This window comes from Electrophorus electricus, chromosome 1 (assembly GCF_041902795.1).
Source record: "Electrophorus electricus isolate QZ-2024a chromosome 1, ASM4190279v1, whole genome shotgun sequence".
NCBI lineage: Eukaryota > Metazoa > Chordata > Actinopteri > Gymnotiformes > Gymnotidae > Electrophorus > Electrophorus electricus.
The window spans coordinates 39784506-39801823 of NC_137497.1; the positions used below are offsets into that span (position 1 = coordinate 39784506).

General features: G+C 43.2%; 3 protein-coding genes across 27 annotated transcripts in view; all 3 read right to left on the reverse strand.

Moving 5' to 3' along the window:
* kif13a (kinesin family member 13A) overlaps positions 1–4646 on the reverse strand; it is a 56914-nt gene extending 52268 nt beyond the window's left edge. For 5 of the 14 annotated variants that reach the window (XM_081719365.1, XM_081719368.1, XM_081719354.1 and 2 more), the window contains exons 1-2: positions 4085–4642; positions 3673–3763 (exon numbers count right to left, since the gene is read on the reverse strand). In XM_081719365.1, coding sequence (XP_081575491.1) covers positions 3673–3744 — 72 coding nt within the window. In that variant the 5' untranslated portion in view covers positions 3745–3763; positions 4085–4642. Of the gene's footprint in view, positions 1–3672; positions 3764–4084 lie in introns of all 14 variants that reach the window. The other 9 variants (XM_081719360.1, XM_081719350.1, XM_035525876.2 and 6 more) reach the window with 5 other exon arrangements.
* A 307-nt stretch (positions 4647–4953) lies between these two features.
* On the reverse strand, positions 4954–6804 carry LOC113580017 (E3 ubiquitin-protein ligase NHLRC1). The gene has a single exon (XM_027014302.3). It carries the CDS (start codon positions 6442–6444, stop codon positions 5107–5109), a length of 1338 nt encoding a protein of 445 aa, XP_026870103.2. The 5' UTR covers positions 6445–6804; the 3' UTR covers positions 4954–5106.
* Positions 6805–7262: 458 nt separating this feature from the next.
* On the reverse strand, positions 7263–16777 carry ptdss1a (phosphatidylserine synthase 1a). Of its 12 annotated transcripts, none has more exons than XM_081719405.1 (16): positions 16230–16722; positions 15608–15699; positions 15435–15479; positions 15160–15218; positions 14608–14766; positions 14148–14299; positions 13576–13717; positions 12696–12808; positions 12333–12398; positions 11298–11397; positions 10839–10940; positions 10017–10085; positions 9607–9624; positions 9415–9459; positions 9264–9324; positions 7263–9016 (listed from the first exon to the last, which is right to left on the reverse strand). In XM_081719405.1, exons 1-16 carry the CDS (start codon positions 16472–16474, stop codon positions 8919–8921), a joined length of 1566 nt encoding a protein of 521 aa, XP_081575531.1. In that variant the 5' UTR covers positions 16475–16722; the 3' UTR covers positions 7263–8918. The 12 variants fall into 12 exon arrangements, with proteins under 12 accessions (XP_081575531.1, XP_081575514.1, XP_081575518.1 ...); XM_081719388.1 differs by having other exon boundaries at positions 15094–15218; positions 16230–16719; XM_081719392.1 differs by lacking the exon at positions 9607–9624 and having other exon boundaries at positions 15094–15218; positions 16230–16719.
* Between the last annotated feature and the right edge of the window lie 541 nt (positions 16778–17318).

A 17318-nucleotide genomic window follows, 5' to 3' on the forward strand; every position in this document is an offset into this window, starting at 1 on the left:
AAATAAGCGGCTACGCTGAAAAAAAAAGGCTATCTATCTTGTACAGTTAGTGCACAAAGATTTAAATTTAAGAATTCTATAACCAATTTCAAAATATTGAGATCAGAAGGATCAAAACTACTTCAGATCAAAACTACATCATCAAAGCAGAAGCCTGATTTAAAGGTTTTACAGAAGCATGTTCATAGTTGACTCTTGTTTTCAAGAATGCAAATAATATACAACTGAGGTCACTCTCAGTCCCCACAAGCGCTCGCTTACCAGTAGATATGCTATGGAGCGAAGCATTCTTTTAAAGTGAGCCAGGGTATTCCCACATGACCACCCCCCGCCCCACCACACACACACACACACACACACACACACACACACACACACACACACACACACACACGCACCCTGCACCTCCTCCACTCCTTCAGACGTTTCCCTCAGGTGTTTCTCCTCCACCTGATGCTCTTTTTTAAAAGTTTCACACAGGCTCATATTTCAAATCTGAGCAACTGTGTCACCTTGAGGTCCCATGCAACCTGAAACGGCAGCGTGAGCGTTAAGACTCATCCAGATGCTGAATAGAATAGAAAAGTATCCCCTCCTCTGTTCTGCCCTGGAGTCACTCGCTTATTAAACCCCATTTATTTTAACCTCACCGTGAGAAAGCCAGACATACAGATCACACTGAAGAACACACGAAGCACAAAAGCAAAGGCAGCTTCTTTCCTACAGAAAAAGAGACATTCTGCTATAGTGTATAGCATACACAGAGGAAGATTTTAACTGCTGTCACTAATGTCTATGACTAGTAGAGAATGGTGTTTTTAACAAATCGTATATCTGAACAATAATTACGTATTAGCCAAATATTTATGACCACGTTAAATACACTGGAACACAAACAGAATAGGTCTATTTCCTCAGACAAGATAAAAATGTAATAAAGAGATCAAAATGTATTACACACACACACACACACACACACAGGCACACATGCACAGACTCACAATATATATAGTCATTCAACATAAAACTTGACATTAACATAAAACTCGTCAATAAAAACGACAATTGTCTTTGATATATACTTAGAACATTATCTAAGTGTCTATAAATAAATGAAATGGAATACAAGACAATAGGCCTACTTCCAGAGAACAAAATGCATTACACCATACACTTACTAATCTTAGAGGCTAATCTGACATCAACAAAGCAAGAAACAATGGCGTCTTCTCCTTTAACTCTTTCTTGCGGCCATTTTTGGAGTGATGACATATAGCTCATAAAATCTGACACACATCATGTTCACAGGAACAGGTGCGCGAACAGCCTGCAGCCAAACACAGAGAAGCAGAGTTTCCCACTGATCTCTCACAACGCTAAGACATATTTGCCATTTAAAATACTACAGTATTTGAGTATTCTGCTTATGACAGTATTCTAATAAGAATAAGAAAATAATAGTGCAAAAATTAGTTTTAACAGGAAACACCAATTACTGGGTTTGGACAGGTAATAGCAAGGTAGTATTAAAATGATTAAAAGGCTAATATGTGACTGCATTCATTTTACACAATCTATGGCATCGGCTTGAAAACCCCTCTAGTGAAACAAAACTAAGATTGCATTCACTGGCCTTGACAACAAGTTGCTAGAATTATACCTCAGGTAATTAGTTGCTCTAAACTGGCACTGATGTGTTGGTGCTATCATTGCGTGACTGCACTCAGCCTCTTTCCAGGCTGCCTAGTCATTCTGCACCGCTGAATTGGAATCAATTGTTGGTGGGACTCAGAGAGTCCAGCTGTGAATGCTGTACTCAAGAGCCCAGTTTATGCAAAGTTCTGTTCTTCTGGCTAATGATATAAGCCCAGAGGACTGAAAAGGCGGGACTTACATCTACAAGTCGAGCCTTCTTCCATAATATAACCAAAGTGAACAAAATCCACATTTCAAAACGTCCAATTATTCACACTCTGAGCTTAATCACTTATAGTAACTGTACAGAGCTTCTTAAACATCTTCACTAAGCCCAGGCCCAAAGAGTTGAACTTGTCAGGCTAAAGGTGCTTTTGTTCTGCCTGTAACACATCCATAGGGTGACCTCTGCTCTGTCTCTTCCAGATTCCCAGCGATCATAACACGTCAACAGGCAGACTTCTCCGACCCTCACTGCTTCCAAAACAGCATTCAGAGACCTGGCTGTTAGGATCTTTACATGTCCACGTGCAAAGCACAGGCGCCGTTTCCCTGCTCTTAGACTGCGGTAGCCCTCAGGCCCCCAGACGCCTCCCCAAGATTCCCACTGGGAATACACCCTGCAGGGCACGGCTCTCGTCCTTCCCTGCTGTGGTACCCACTCCGCTGATATCCTGCCTGGCCCTTTGCCTGCAAGCAGCACGAAGCACACAGAGGCGGTTCTACCCTGCACACACAGCATCATGGGATGCATTATCCCATGATTCCCCACTGCTGCACCCTTGAGACAATATCAACAGACCGAGAACAGCAAATACAAATACAAACAGCAAATGAAAATTTCTGTGCCTAATGATAAAGTTTATAAACAATGAAACAGGCTAGTATTGAGCAGGTTTTCTCAAACACTGCAAATACATTAAACTAAAACAGTTTATTTTTAAGCATTTTTTTTTACCAGCATTCTAAAATGATTTCAGTAACATAGTAGCATAGACTCCTTCAAAATATGCGGACTTTGCACAAAGCAGATATAGATTTCATGCATCTGACAAATTGTGGACTCCCTCACTGACCCCTTGCACATGACTTGTTAACACCTTATAGACCCAAAGGCTTCAAAACATTCTGCAGCAGCATACCCTACAGAAACAACCTTATAAAGTATGTTTTAAACAAAGAACTCATTCTGGTTCAAGTTATGTAACTGGGACAAAGCATCTTATTAGCTATTAGGTACAAAGGTATAGACCTTATGAAATATTAAGGGTTAACGGTTGAATATCTTTCGAAGGCAGCCACACCTGCATCTCTGTGTGCAGTCTGAACTACACAGACCACAACATTGAAATGTAAATCCTAAATCAAAAAACCTGTCTTATTTTTTATATAAAAAATAGTCTGGGTAGTCTTTGATCATTTTAAGAAGTGTGTCAGGACAAACCCATAGCAGAGTTACTACAGTACCACCAACCTTTTTTTTTAACCTGATGGCAGCCTAGAGCATCTTAAATTACGTTAATGGGACTAGGGCAATGGGTAATGTAGTGACTTTTTTGGTCCAAACTTTAGTAACGCTGTAGATCTGAGAGTATTCCAGGACGTTCACTGCAATACACAGTTCTCCCCACTGGAAACACACCCAGCAGAACTAGTCACTGGCCCAGTTCAAGTACTTATGAACCTGCGTGTCAAATTAATTCGACTCGATGCAGTAAAAAAACAACAACAAAACAAAGCCTAGCATAACCCACATCAACCCCGAGCACCTAAAGAGTGTAATGAAATGCCTCTCTAATGGGGCCTCAAACTGACACATCCACCCGTCCCAGGCACCAATGCCTGCTACATACTAAAGTTAAAAGCCCTTTGCTTTCGCTATATTTACACTTATGTCCAAGTTATCTGCAATCTGTCGAAACAATACACAACATGATAACCAACTGTTAAGCAAATCATTGCACATAAAACTTTTACCTGCTGTCCCCCTTGGCGTTTGAAGGCGGTGGGTGCAGAATGGTCTGGTTTTCTTCCATTTCCACTACACATTTGGTGCTGAGCTCAATCTCTGCAAACCAACGGAGCAAACTTGCCTAAAAGTTCTCTCAATTACTGGGAATGGATATGACAACACAACCGTATCCGTAATAAAGCATGAAATAATAAAGCATGAAAATAAAATAGAGACTCCATCAAAAAAAAAAAAGAAGAAGCTGCAGTTGTCTTATTGCAGAAGGTATTTTTCACAGCTATCCAACATTAGCGAGCGACCTGCGACACGAACCGATATGATGTAGCATAATTTCCATTAGAGCAAGCAAATCAAAGGCGTATCTCATCAAACAGATTAAAATACCGTTCCTCACTCCAGACTTTATCGTTGACTTACCCCTTCGGTTCATGGGGCGAACTCGGACAGCAACTTTTACCTTCGTATCCGACATTTTAATCCACTTTTTTTGTCTCACACAGGGTCAGCAACGAGCTATGGGCGCTAGCTGTATCCTACGGCTGGCTGGATAAGGGAAGTCTTCGCAAAGTCCAGTAATAACAACTGCTGTGCAAATGTCTGTAGGCAAACGGGTGAATATACCCCCCGAAAATTAACCCCACCATGCCCGACAGACGAGTGATCAAAGCTCAAACATAATTCCCTGCTTTCCGACCTAGCTATCTGGCTAGTAAGATCCGGTGTGGAGCTCCGGCTTCAGTGAGCATCACCCCAAACGCCATCTTCCGCTGGGAGTAGTTTGCCAGTTCGCACGATCAGTGAAAAAAACCCTCCTCGGCGTGTCGATGCTAAAGAAAAAAGACCTACCTAATGCACAAACTAACTCAAAAATGCGAGCTGTGCTTTAAAAAGGCTTATCTAAACACAGACACGCGGGACATGAAAGAATATCTTGACCGGAGCGGGTAAAACTAGGGACTTACAGGCGACTGAGAAAAGCCTGGTTAGGGGCCCTGGAGGAAAAGCCCTTTTCGTCTGGGACAAAGTGTCCACCAAGACCACCGCGCAGCGAGGACTTCAAACTACACTCTTCGGACAAGTGATGTGTCCAGCTGCTTTGGCCTTACGGTCCTTGCAGCCCACCATATTGATACCGCGACCGTCAGAGGACAGTGCACATAATCTAGATATTCTTTTCACTTTAAGATAACGTCTATAGTTTGGCCAATTTGTCTGCATCTTGATGGCACACTTTGCATGTTAAGAGGCCTTATTAATAGACAATGATATAAGACATTGTATAGGCTGGGAGGGCACTGAATTTATTGCATACTCACAAATACATATTCATATATCGCAAAAACAAAATTCTTTTAACTAGTAATTTGTGTACCAGAAAAACACCAAACAACTCTAATAACAAGAACATAGTTTCAAATCAGTTCTCTTTTATCACTGTATTAGTTGTCTGTGCTGTATATCTTCACAGTGTGGTCTCCACTATCCAAGATGATCAGAAAGTTCTGTCTCGTCACTAAGCCCACTGGATGCAACAGTCCCTCCACCACAACTGGAGTTAGCTCAGGCTCTTTGTGCAGGTCACCCAAACTCCACACGAGTCCCCGACGAGTGTCAGACACAACCAGACCCCCTCTTCTGTCAAAGGCCACAGAGGAAACATCCAGCCTCATGGAGGGCATTAGGTTTAGGCTGAAACTGTCCACCTGACTTACGAGAATAAAGTCCTTGGTAAAGAGCTTCAGTCGCACAGGCATAGCATCCCCCCTGCGTGGTCTTCCGAGCCCATGCTCCAATACAGCGATGCGTCCTGACGTTCTGCAGGAGACCACAGAACGTGGGCACTGCAGCTCTCTCACAACCACCCTCTTCGCCAAGACCTTGCTGCGGCCAAAGTCCACCGTCACCTGCCAGAGGGTGCCTGTTTGGGCATCCGTGACCAGGACGCGCCCGAGGCTGTCCACATCGACGCCCCACGGCAGTTCAAAAGGGCCTGTGACACAGGCCAGAGGGCTTCCTCTGGAGGAGAACATCTTAACTGACCTGTCGCCTCCGTCAGTCACCACAACATGGCCGCCGGGGGTTACCGCGACATCCAGCGGATGGCAGAGTTCGGAAGAGCCACGTCCATAACGGCCAAACCCGTGCAGGCGTTCGCCCTGAGGGCTGAAGACAGTCGCCTTCTCAGGGCCTCCATGTACCACCACCACTGCTCCTGACGGCCCAAACACAGCTAAGCCTGTTGGGTTGATGAGTGTACCCCAGCCTCCGAAGGCAGCGTGGAGACACATGATGCCCAACCTTTCCTCATGGGTTTGGACTGTCCACTCGGAGCACAGAAATGAGGATCTCGGGGTCTCGGAACCCAGCAACTCCTGAAGGGCCACAAGGGCCTGACAATCGTAGGTGCCACCCATGTCGCACAGCTGTCTGCAAAAGGGGCACTCAAGTTGCTGGAGGGTGCGATTGGCCAGGGTGTGAACACATTCCAGACAGATCACATGACCACATGGGAGATTCCGGGGCCTGCGAAGCCTCTGCTGAGTGGAAAAGATCTCAAAACACACCTTGCACTCCAGCAGTTCAGAGTGGATCTCTGCCAGGATCTCCTCTGCGCCTCTGCGTCTTCCACTCCTGCTAGACAGAGAGACAGGGGTCTCAGACATGCTCATACACGCTTCTCTTACTTCTCGTGAAGAGTGCAGACGTATAGAAAGACAGAAAACAGACAAAAGCGAGAGCTGCACAACAGAGCTGTTTCCTACAGGCCGCAAGAGCATGTGACGTTAGCGGCCAGAAAGAAATGCCTTTGCTGCCCTCTGCTGGTAGACGGATTTACCAGTAGAATAAAACGACATTGTGTCACATTATGCATTATGCCACATTTGCGCAATATCTTTTAGATATGCGTTTAAAGGAATGCCCTTATTAATGGCTTTAAAACCTCTTTATTTACTTATGCTTTTTTTTAATGGATCATTAACATTGACATTTAACTTTGATGTGGTTCACACAAAATTCAAAGCGACCCCAGATAACCAGCTATATTCTTATTCTTAAAATACATCTGTGGTAAATTTAGCTTGAAACCTGACCCCTTTATGAGGCTCTTTGTTTTTGACCAGTGCAGACTAGAGAAAACCTGCTGTCATTGGATACTTGCTTGAGTCACATGGCGCTTCGCCAGCGCTGCACGCGAGTCAGAGCTCGGGCAAGGTGCGCTCGCCCGCGACCGAACGAGACGTATGCTGCACGTGCTGCCCTGTCAGCAGTTGCACCCTCCAGCCTGTAAGTTAGAAATCACATGTTCACTTCGCTAAACTGTCAATATCAGCACATGTATTTCTTTATGCATAACTCAAAAACCACATACAGTAAACCAGCCCCATACGTTAGTCAACATGTCTCTATATTTTTGTTCAAGCGAACGGTTCCGTTTAGGAGACCACAAACGTGCCCTATCAAGGTGTGAAGCCAGAGCACATCTGTGCGGCCAGATTCACTGCTTACTGTAAACGCATCATGTAAACGCTCCACCAGCTGTAGCAGAATGCTGTTATTAATGCTAACAGAGGACGAGACAGAGCCAAACAACGCATGCTGCAGACAGAAGGAATTTAATTTGAAAATTTATAAGCATTACATACATATATTTTTTTTTTTGAAAACTTTGAAATGTAAAGAATCATATGTAGAATGTGTAGATATTGCTTTCTAATCCAATCCAATATGCTGACTAGTAAAGTGTTCGTGGGCAAACTAACACTGATATACTAAACCTCACCATTCTTTAAATTAACATGGCCTCATCAACTAGGATTGTATTGACTGGCTCAAAAATCATAAAAGTCAAAAAGTGCGTTTTTCTCTCAAATACTTTTGCAGTACAGGTGGAACTCTGAAATAAATATACTCCCCCTCCTAAACAAAACACTGCAGACTGGATGGATGCAAACATACGTAGAGGTTGAACCATCCTCACACAAGTTTACTGTGTTAGAGGGGGAGACAGAAAGGCTCTGATATATTTCACAGCAAGTAACCCAAACCAACCACTCAGGAACGCTCTTAACATTTTGGCAAATGCATGCGCAACAGTACTAAAGAGAGCGGTTACTTTTGTGCCAGACATGAAAAAGAACCCACAAAAAAATGACCCTTATCTCTACACCACTACAAAACCACATATAGGACAATGCTTCAAGAAAATGAGAGAAAAAAAATTTAAAATACAGTAATGCAATGGAAAGTTACTAAGCATTAAATATTACAACATACACTCATGCAGGCACAACCATTTGGGTGTTTAAAAAGGCTTCATCTTCGTTCATAATAAAGATCTGAATACTGGCTTCAGGGGTAGGCAGTGAGAGCCGAAGCCCTTTGATATGCAAATGTGACTGCCTTGGTAGGGCTTGAAGCAAAAAACAATAGCAGCTAGTTGGCGGCAGAACCACGTTCAGACCTCAGCGTCTCACACACAAACTGGCTGTCCTGATCCAACATAGCACTTGAATCATGTGTGTTTCCAGACAACCCATATTTACCCTGCATCCCTGCCAAAGCAGCTTTTAAAATGAGCGCATGCATGTTCCTCAGGCTAGCTGCTAGAAGCTGTGCAGACAACCAGGATTACTGAGCTAAACAGACAGACGAATAGTATTTCCCTGACCAACACTCAAAGGAGCAAATTAACAAAAATTATGTCATATTGGTGCTTCTAAAAATTAATAAAAGTTTAGTTATCATTTAGTAGAGGATTATGCTAACCAGCCAACAATAGTTTTTATTCATGGTTAGCAATCAAATCACATTGTTTTGGTTAAGTATTTTTTTAGCGGTGCCAATGGAAAATAAATTTGTACATGCACGTTTCATGAAGGGAAAATTTGATAAAGCAGACAGTGCGAACACGTGAGCTGTGCAGTAATGTTAAAACACGGTCAGTCATTCTTGTAATCACAGAAAACATCACCACAAATACTGTGACGGGCGAGAGGAGTGCATCTGCTCAGGTTCTGCGCCAGGCAGGAACATGCGCTCTGAACAACGCTTTCATTCCACCGTGTTCAGGGCCTCAGCCAGACCGCGAGTGCACCCTCAAACGTTCCTGGGCCACCTCGGACGATGTCGCTCTCCGAGGAGACACCATCCTTGTATTAACTCTGTTGTTTGGAAAGGGGTTGGCTTCTCTCCTCCTCCTCCTCCTCCTCCCACCCTCTGCCGCGAGAGCGTTCGTAGAAACTCGCTCTCGTTACTTTTCCACCCCGTTGAGGTTTTTGCTTTTTCCGGAGCTTCTCCCCCTCCGTCTAGGGGCAGGAGATGTGGAGTCTGTTTCAAATTCCTCGTTATCTACACACACCCATTGAGAGAGAATCTTAATTTGTAGAACAGTTGCATGTACGGTGGAGATCAGTTATTCTCAAATAAACAAAAGCTGATATGAGGAAAGGTTTATATATTTAGAATAAACCCTTCTTAATTGTTCCTGGTGCTTCAAGAGTAAAGTCACAAAGAACATCACTTTCAACTCTTGTCTATGAGGGAATAAAAATATTTAATGGGGAATGTTTTCAGAGATTTTTTTTTAAATCTTTACCTTTCACATAATCATTGTCACCAGTCTCAGTGTACATGCTGTCCTCACATTCTGAAAGAGACTACGAAAGAGAGCAAAAACGTTCACATGAGCCCTCAGCCCCGGCGACTCATAATCCTGTAAGTGGCGTATGCTCGATGATCCAGCACACCTGATCCAGCTCAGCAGTGATTATGTGCTTCATGAGTTGGCTCAGCTGTGCTGGGGCAGGGAAAATGGCAACGTTTCAGAGATGTTACACACATGGGATAGGGGCAAACCCAGCCATTAAAAAACACAAAACACCCCAAACGACAGCTTTATGGGATGGGTGGGTAGACCATAAGAAATCGATCTGTTTTACCTTGGAAGAGCACCCACCCTAATGTCAGAAAAGGAAATAGGGATGTTTATTTGGGAAAAGGTAATCCAAAAATTATAGTCACCCCCCGACCTGTCAGTGTTCAATACATCAAGAGTTACCCCAAGATCCTTTCCTCCACTTGATTACACACAAAAGTCAAAGTAGTCAAGCTTATTTCAAGCAGACATTGTACCCATCATTACTTCCGATTTATCAGAATTTAAAAGGAGACTTTGGTCAGCATCTTCCATTTTTTATAACCGCTTTGCTTAATCCTCAGCACAAAAATGAACTTTTTGGCCAATGTCTCAAAAGGGAGGCTGACAACTTAGTAGCAGTCTATCAAATAAGATCCAACCCAGGCAAAGAGTACGGGACAAGGCTTCTGCATTAGTGAAGTCCTGACTGACCTTGTGTCTGTGAGCATACGTCTCAGCATACCACACCATTCCGTACAGGCACAGGAATGTGGTGAAGGCCTGAATGGAGAAAACAACAACAACAATAACAACCATCACCACCATAAGTGTTTTAGTTTCCCCAAACATCTAGGCTAACCAGCAATCACAAAGTCACAAAACACACCTGCACCTCAGCAAAAACAAATACCATTAAAATGCAACCACCACCCATATTTTAAAGTCATGTGATTTGGGATGAAAGATTTGTACCTCTCCCAGAATTAAAATACATCTGCAAGGGAAAATAAATGAGAATCTGAAGAATTTAGATCATTGCTAAGCCTAAAATGCCATACATGTGAAATATGATACACACATTTTGGAGAACTACTTTGTCATCTAAAGAAATGAGATGTATTGTATCCTTTTGGACCCTTTCCATTAGCAAACCGCAACTGATTTACAAATGTAGAATATATGAGTTAAAATGTTTACTGAACAACCCCCCCCACCAAATAATTAGCTAGAGCAAAGCAATTACAGGTAAGAGTTAAATATGTGTTATTTCAATTCGAGTAGGCCTACTTGGTGCATTTAAAATATCTAATTTTCAAGTTTCAGGTTTAGGGCATTTCATATTAATTTGGTGTTGAAACTGTGTGCATCAATATTCATACTATACATATGTGATGAGCATGTGTATCAAATGTACTGCTGCAGGTCTTGTGTGTGATGAATCATTTCATTTCTGACTGCATTTCAATGCATGGTGGTGGTGGGGTTTTTCCATCAAGTGGTCAGTATTTTTTTAATGATGAAGCAAGTTCTAACTGTTCTCGTCAGAAGTAAATTCCTTAATTTCTTGAAGTTATTGACTATGCTGATGAAGTTTCTCTTCTGACAGCTGATAATACATGTTTCAAACAAGCGACTCTGAAAAAAACATGGGGGAAGTTATTAATGGCATATGCTGTGGATCTTTTTAACCAAATATTTTAATTGGTCAGTAACAGGTAACTAAACTAGCTAAAATTAGTTAGAAAACGAAACATTTTATTGATAGATTTTAATAAAAGAAAATATTTTAGAAGGCGTTACTGGTATCATAAGAATAATCAGAATTTGATACAAAAAAGCTAATATTAAAAATGATTTTCAGTTAAAGACCCAATAATAGGTGCAACTTACTAAAACAAATGTTGTAATATTTTTCCTGCGTTAGGTTTTACAGCCATAAGTACAGATTGTTGATGGTGTTTTAGAGTAACAGTAAGTGAAGGGTCCCCTTACCACACACAGGAGCCACAGAATCACATAGAGAATCTGAGTCTTGGAGAACAGGTCCTGCCCAAACTTAATGCAAGCTAACGCCTCCAGAAAGGCAATGGCCCTAAATAAAGTACAAAGAAACAAATCAGTGAATGAACAAACTAGCAAGCAGGCTAGACAGCAAAACCTAATGACAACTGTTACTACTTTTCTAGTCTCAAAAGAAGCGATGTTCAATCTAATTACTACTAACATTACTAAAACATTTCCAAGAATTCAACTGTCCGTTTAATTAAAGTCTAAACTCTGCACCTCTAAAAGCCAGTGCGGCCGAAGCAGACAGAAAGGCCAAGGCCAGGGTTTCACTGCCGCCCATTTCCGTGGAGACTAAAAACGCGGCGCTACAGAAGGCCGAGGCTACAGGAACTGCAGAGCAGCGAGGCCGTGTTGGTTTAGTGGCTGAAGCTTGGCCAGCAACGTAGTGGCAACCCCCTCAGCTCTCCATCAGCTAACAGCACAGTTACACCTAACACCTACCCAACCACAAGGTATGCCGTTAACATCTACTCGTACACACACGCACGCACTCTCGTCCGTGGACTACATCAGATGAGGGCAGCCAAAAAGAAAACAAATAAATAAAAATGAAAGCACATGAAAAGATGCCAAATAACACTACATGATATAGACAAAATATTACATTTTAAATTATAGTTATATATTGACTTTATAGTATGCATTGCAATATGTACAATCGCTGCATAGTTTTGACAACAATTATTCATTTCTGTGAGATTCTGCAAGTGATGTTCTTTATCAGAACACCCACAAAGTTCTTGGCTTGAATCAGTGGAGTTCAGAGATTAGGAAGAATGTTCACAGCTGACATTTTTCTGTTTGAGAGCATACTTAGATGTCAGTCTTCAGTATTACAAATGCTAATACTGTGCTAACATTTAACAGATATTACAGAGCCCTAAAGTCCAATACCATATTAGGAATTGATACTCTGGATATGTGTGTGTGTGTGTGTGTGTGTGTGAGAGAAAAACTCACCCAAACACCCAACACTGTGTCCCCACACGTTTGCATTGTGTGTCTGTTAGATATGCGTAGTACTGCCTATCAAAGCAGAGGAAAGATGAACTACTTTTTAATATTTTTTTGGGGTTTGCAGAAAAAGTACACATAATAAAGACGCTTCCATATTTCAAAGTAAAAGCAAAGTACCTCAAATGAATCAAGCATACACTGAACATGGGTGATAAGTGTCAAGCACATTACGTGCCTTTCTTTTAAAGCTGTGTTCCAGTGATATGGGGCACATAGTGCAGCTGACCGTTTTAAAGCTCCTTCAGAGACAACATTAGGCCTTTGACCGACTCATCCGAGTGATTTTCAAAAATGTTGGGTTCTCACCTGACGGTGGGGGCGGTGATGATGCCGATGAAGAGAATGCGGCACCAGCTGAGAGCGTGGTATGCTGGGAACACGAAGATGTGCTTCAGGAAGAAGGTGTTCAGCTCTGTCAGCTGAAACGGCCAGGGAGGGCAGAGGAAGAGAGACGGGAGGAGGTTGTGAGGATTTAGTAATAAACACACAGTTTCTATGTAGCAAACAGCGGTGCGCGTGAACCCAGATGCCCACGTCGCCTCCTGAGGTTACGTTTTTTTGGTTCTTGAAGCATGTAGAGAAGCAGTCTGCCCGAGATCGTTATTCCACTTAATCACATTGATTAAACCTGCATACAGGTGCAGAGGCTGCAAGAGGCCTTCTGCTACTCCGAGTATAATGCGAACACCCTACTGTTCTAACACACACACTGGACAGCAGCCAGAGTTCACTTTTCTTTTCTCCCTCTCCTATCAAAGCCATGTAATTACTGTGAAATGCAATAAAGCAGGAAAGCAAAGAAGCAGTAGGACCAAGGAGGACTAGTCTCACACACACACACACACACACAGCAGAGAACAAAGAGTGTTCTTTCATCTCCATGGTAACCAAAGTGAGGGCACGCAGACTAGTTTCAGTTGAGGTCCAGGTGAAGGTGTCCACAAGTGTTCCGCTCTGCTCACAGTCATGTGTCCCATGCAACAAACCCCAAAACCACAACAGAACTTTCACACCACAGTTCAAGAGTAGAAGCAATATCAAAAGATGACAAATAATACAGTAAAATATTAATGCATATGTGCCTCATTTTTGCATTTGTGCCACAATTAAGCAAGCAGAGCCTTACAGGTTCAAGAACAGCTTAAAGGGTCTCACAGCTGAAAGCTCTGGACAAGCTGAGCCCCACCTGCCAAATGATCATGAACAGGTAGACGCCAGCCACTCTCTGGAAGGAGGACTTGGGGTCGAACCAGCGTACATAGGTCCAGCTGGCTGGTGTGAACTGCAGGACAGCACGCTTAATCTTCCCTGTGGTGGTATGGATGTCCCTACACACGACACAGCACACGCACGAACACACGATTAGACTCCCAACTACCTTCTAGGTTACATGCAATGTCTACTGCAGTGTACTTATACTAATTAGATTTGATCTCCTTTGTAGTTTAGTATTAGCCTAAGGGCATTGAGAAAACATTTGGATGACAACTGTAATCACCCTTGTTATGTTATTTCTGAATAAACTAAAGGAGCCTTAAACATCTTTCTTCATGACATAACTTCAAAGAAAAGCCATTCATAATTATGATCTGTTCTGCCACAGCAGTAATAGTTATAAACTTTGTATCTGAGTGCTCTCTAAAAACACGCAGCTAATATCAGGCTTCCTATGGCCTCTCCAGTGCCATGTGTAAAAAGGTGTTGGAGAAGCTGGCCACTGTAGTGTCCACAGTTTTGAGAAGTCGAGTGTGAACACACTTGATGCTGGCCCAGTGGTATGTGCGCATCTCCAGGAAGTGGCAGACTGTCATGCCGAGCCAGATGCCTCCCCCGTTACACAGCAGGATGTCCAGAATCACCTGGTCCCACCAGCACTCGGCAAAGTTGGGTAACAGATGCATGAAGAAGAGCTGAAGGAAGGAGACAACTATACTGAGTGCTGCAGCACTGCTCTGCTTTCACTTCAAGCATCGGAGGGAGACAAGCCCAACCCCCAGGGTGGCAATAACAGCCATGCCACATTCCCATGTACATGGCACAACCTGCTTTATAAACAACAGCCACTGCTCAAAAAATAGATCGGGAGAAACTCGTTGTAAGAGGTGAAAGTGAGCAATTAGACATGACCACAGAGTAGTTATGTGGTATGAATAATCCACGTACACCCAGAAGATTAAAAAAACCTACAGCATAAACTAGCCTCTTGGAGGCAGTGTACCTCAGTAAGCTCCCAGGTGATACTGATGGTCCAGCAGAGGCCGTAGCTACGGATGAGCAGGGCTTTCATGCCCCAGCCCCAGAAATGGCTGAAAGCAAAGATATCAAAATGACTGAGGATCCGCTCCCAGGTGATCACATGACAATTCACTGCATACTCCTGTCAGAGAGAGAGAGAGAGAGAGAGAGAGTCCGTCAAGAAGAGGAAACCTGAAATAACAAGGTTTTAGAAATAAGATTTTAGAACAAATGACCATAAAAATAAATTAATCTGACTTTTCTTCCTTTTCTAATTTTAAAGCACAACTTGCGCTTTCAGTTTTCCCAAATTAATTCCACTTGTACATTAATCAAATAAATCGATAAACATTCAGAGCCAAACAAAGAATTAAAGCAGTTTATGGAGAACTGATGTGTCCTACACCAAACACCATACAGAGTCTCAAGAAATCTGTGGGATCATGTTATTTCCTTTGTCATTCCCTACCATGATGTCAGCCTCCCGCTTGGCGTAGCGAAGGTTGGGGTCTAACCAGTACATGAGGGCCTTCACCTGTTCCCAGTTCAGGAAGATGATGAAGACCAGGAACAGGAAGTAGAGGACACTCAGACCTGCCCACCAATCAGACCAACAGGTTTCAAACATTTATAGTTTCACAGTTCAGGAAAGCATAAACCTTGTGTGTCTGGACACAAAGGCATGTATAACCAAATCAAATTGCAATCAGTGGGCGCAGCTTTCCAAACAATAAAGCCAGTAAGGCTCAACGTAATGAACACAACTATAAAGGCACTATAAACAAAGGCAAATAAAACGCAGCTCCTTACCAAACACTATTCGCCATATTGCCGGGTGGGGTCTCGTGAAGGGACCTGGCCAAGAACAAAGACATTATCATTCCACTGTTCCTTAAACACTAGTGCACAGCATACAGTGGAGCTAATACTGAACAAAACCAGCTCTCCACTTACTGTTGAATGACTCAACTGAAGTGTCTTACCATTAGGAAAGGCAAGGACGCTGATTACAGAGAAAAAGGAGATGACCACTATGAGACCCACCCGGAGATTGCCGTCCTGGTTACTGTCATCTCTGTAACCAAAAAAAGAAAAACAAAAGTTTATTACTGCGCTCATTAAAAAGCAGGCTACCTGTTTGGCGACTGCGTCCACCACACCTACTTGAGCCAATATTCACCTAGCCAAAGATGAACATTCACAGTATTAAATATTCTAGAGCAAAATGATCGCCTCGCTCACAAAGATGAAGTGCATCGAGCTAAAAGGAACCAAAGATAATCCGTTACTGGTCACCTGGTAGTGAAGGGTTAGCCTAACTAGCTAAGATTGCTATGCTATGCTAAGTAGTTATCTGCGCAGCTAGAGGAACGTTTAGTCTCAAAAACCTACAAATGTAGCTAGCTAGTTTACGCCAATAGACGGCATCTCGTTTTTAATCATGTAAAGCTGGTGTATTTAAAATGTGAGACAACGGCGAGATTTATACGGTCGGAAACCGGTTCCGCCAGCCAAACATGAACCGTTAACCCGCCCGGCTAACCGGCCAGATACTCAGCTAGCAGGCTAACCGCAGTCACTCAGCACCTCACAGGATCAACTTACCGCGTAAACGCGAAGTACATCAAACTGAGCACGGTGCCGGTTAGCAGAGTTATGGTATGCGGCTTGTAGAAGAAATCTATGGTGATATCTTCTACCTGCTGTTCGTTGATCATGCGGAAATGCACCCTGTAATTCACATCATCCTTGCTCAGAGTGCGGGACCTGTAGGCGGGCGCCGCCATGCCGGCACGCAGGCCCGGCAACCAGCGGGACTCCGCTCTCCGCCACATGTCTCGAAGGAACATGCAATGCTTGAGACGCTTTCGCTCTCCAAAAACGCCGCTAGAAGGTATATCTAAACCTGTGGGTAACACCGATATTTCGGAACTGTATCCATGACGAAATCCGTGAGAAGGTTACGCAGCGGTAGATCACCGAGGTGGCGAAGAAAGCAGAAGTAAGGCCGCGATCGGTGATGGGACGTGTTGAAGCGCTGTGTGAGCGAAACGCACGTTCGCCCGGCTGCGTAACCTAACTGCGTTATTCTTCCTCATGCATCAGTGCATCATTTGAGTGCTTTAAACATGCAGTGCATTTTTTTAAGTTGTGAATGTCGCCAAGGACAAGACTCAACGCAAGATTTTGTTTCGGAAGCCCATATTAGATTTCTGCACAAAGTCACCTTTGCGTCCCTGTGAAAGCGCAAAACTCGCTCGTTGCAGGAGGCTACAGCCACACTAACATGCCTACCTCCGAGGTATAGAATTCACAGTCCCCAAGGTCCAAAACCTAGATTTTCTACCCTCTCTTTACCTAAGAGTCAGGTGTAACGAAAAAGTGGTCAACCAGTTACATTAATCATGTAATCGAGGATTTATAAAATCCAGAACCGGATTAGAATTTGGGATCCAGATCTGAATACAATGTAATCCCTGATAAACACACCAAAACAGGCGCAACGCATATAACGTCCCACAATTTAACGAAGGGTTTGCTTAGTGGTTTGTTTTCTGAAAGCGGCCCCGTCTTGGCCCTTTGGAAGGTCAAACATGCCACTTTTATCACCAGAGCTATGTAAATTTGGTAGAGACGGTTTTCTGGTTCGTAATATAGTTTGTTAGTGGTCTAAACCTGTCAAAATAAAGTATT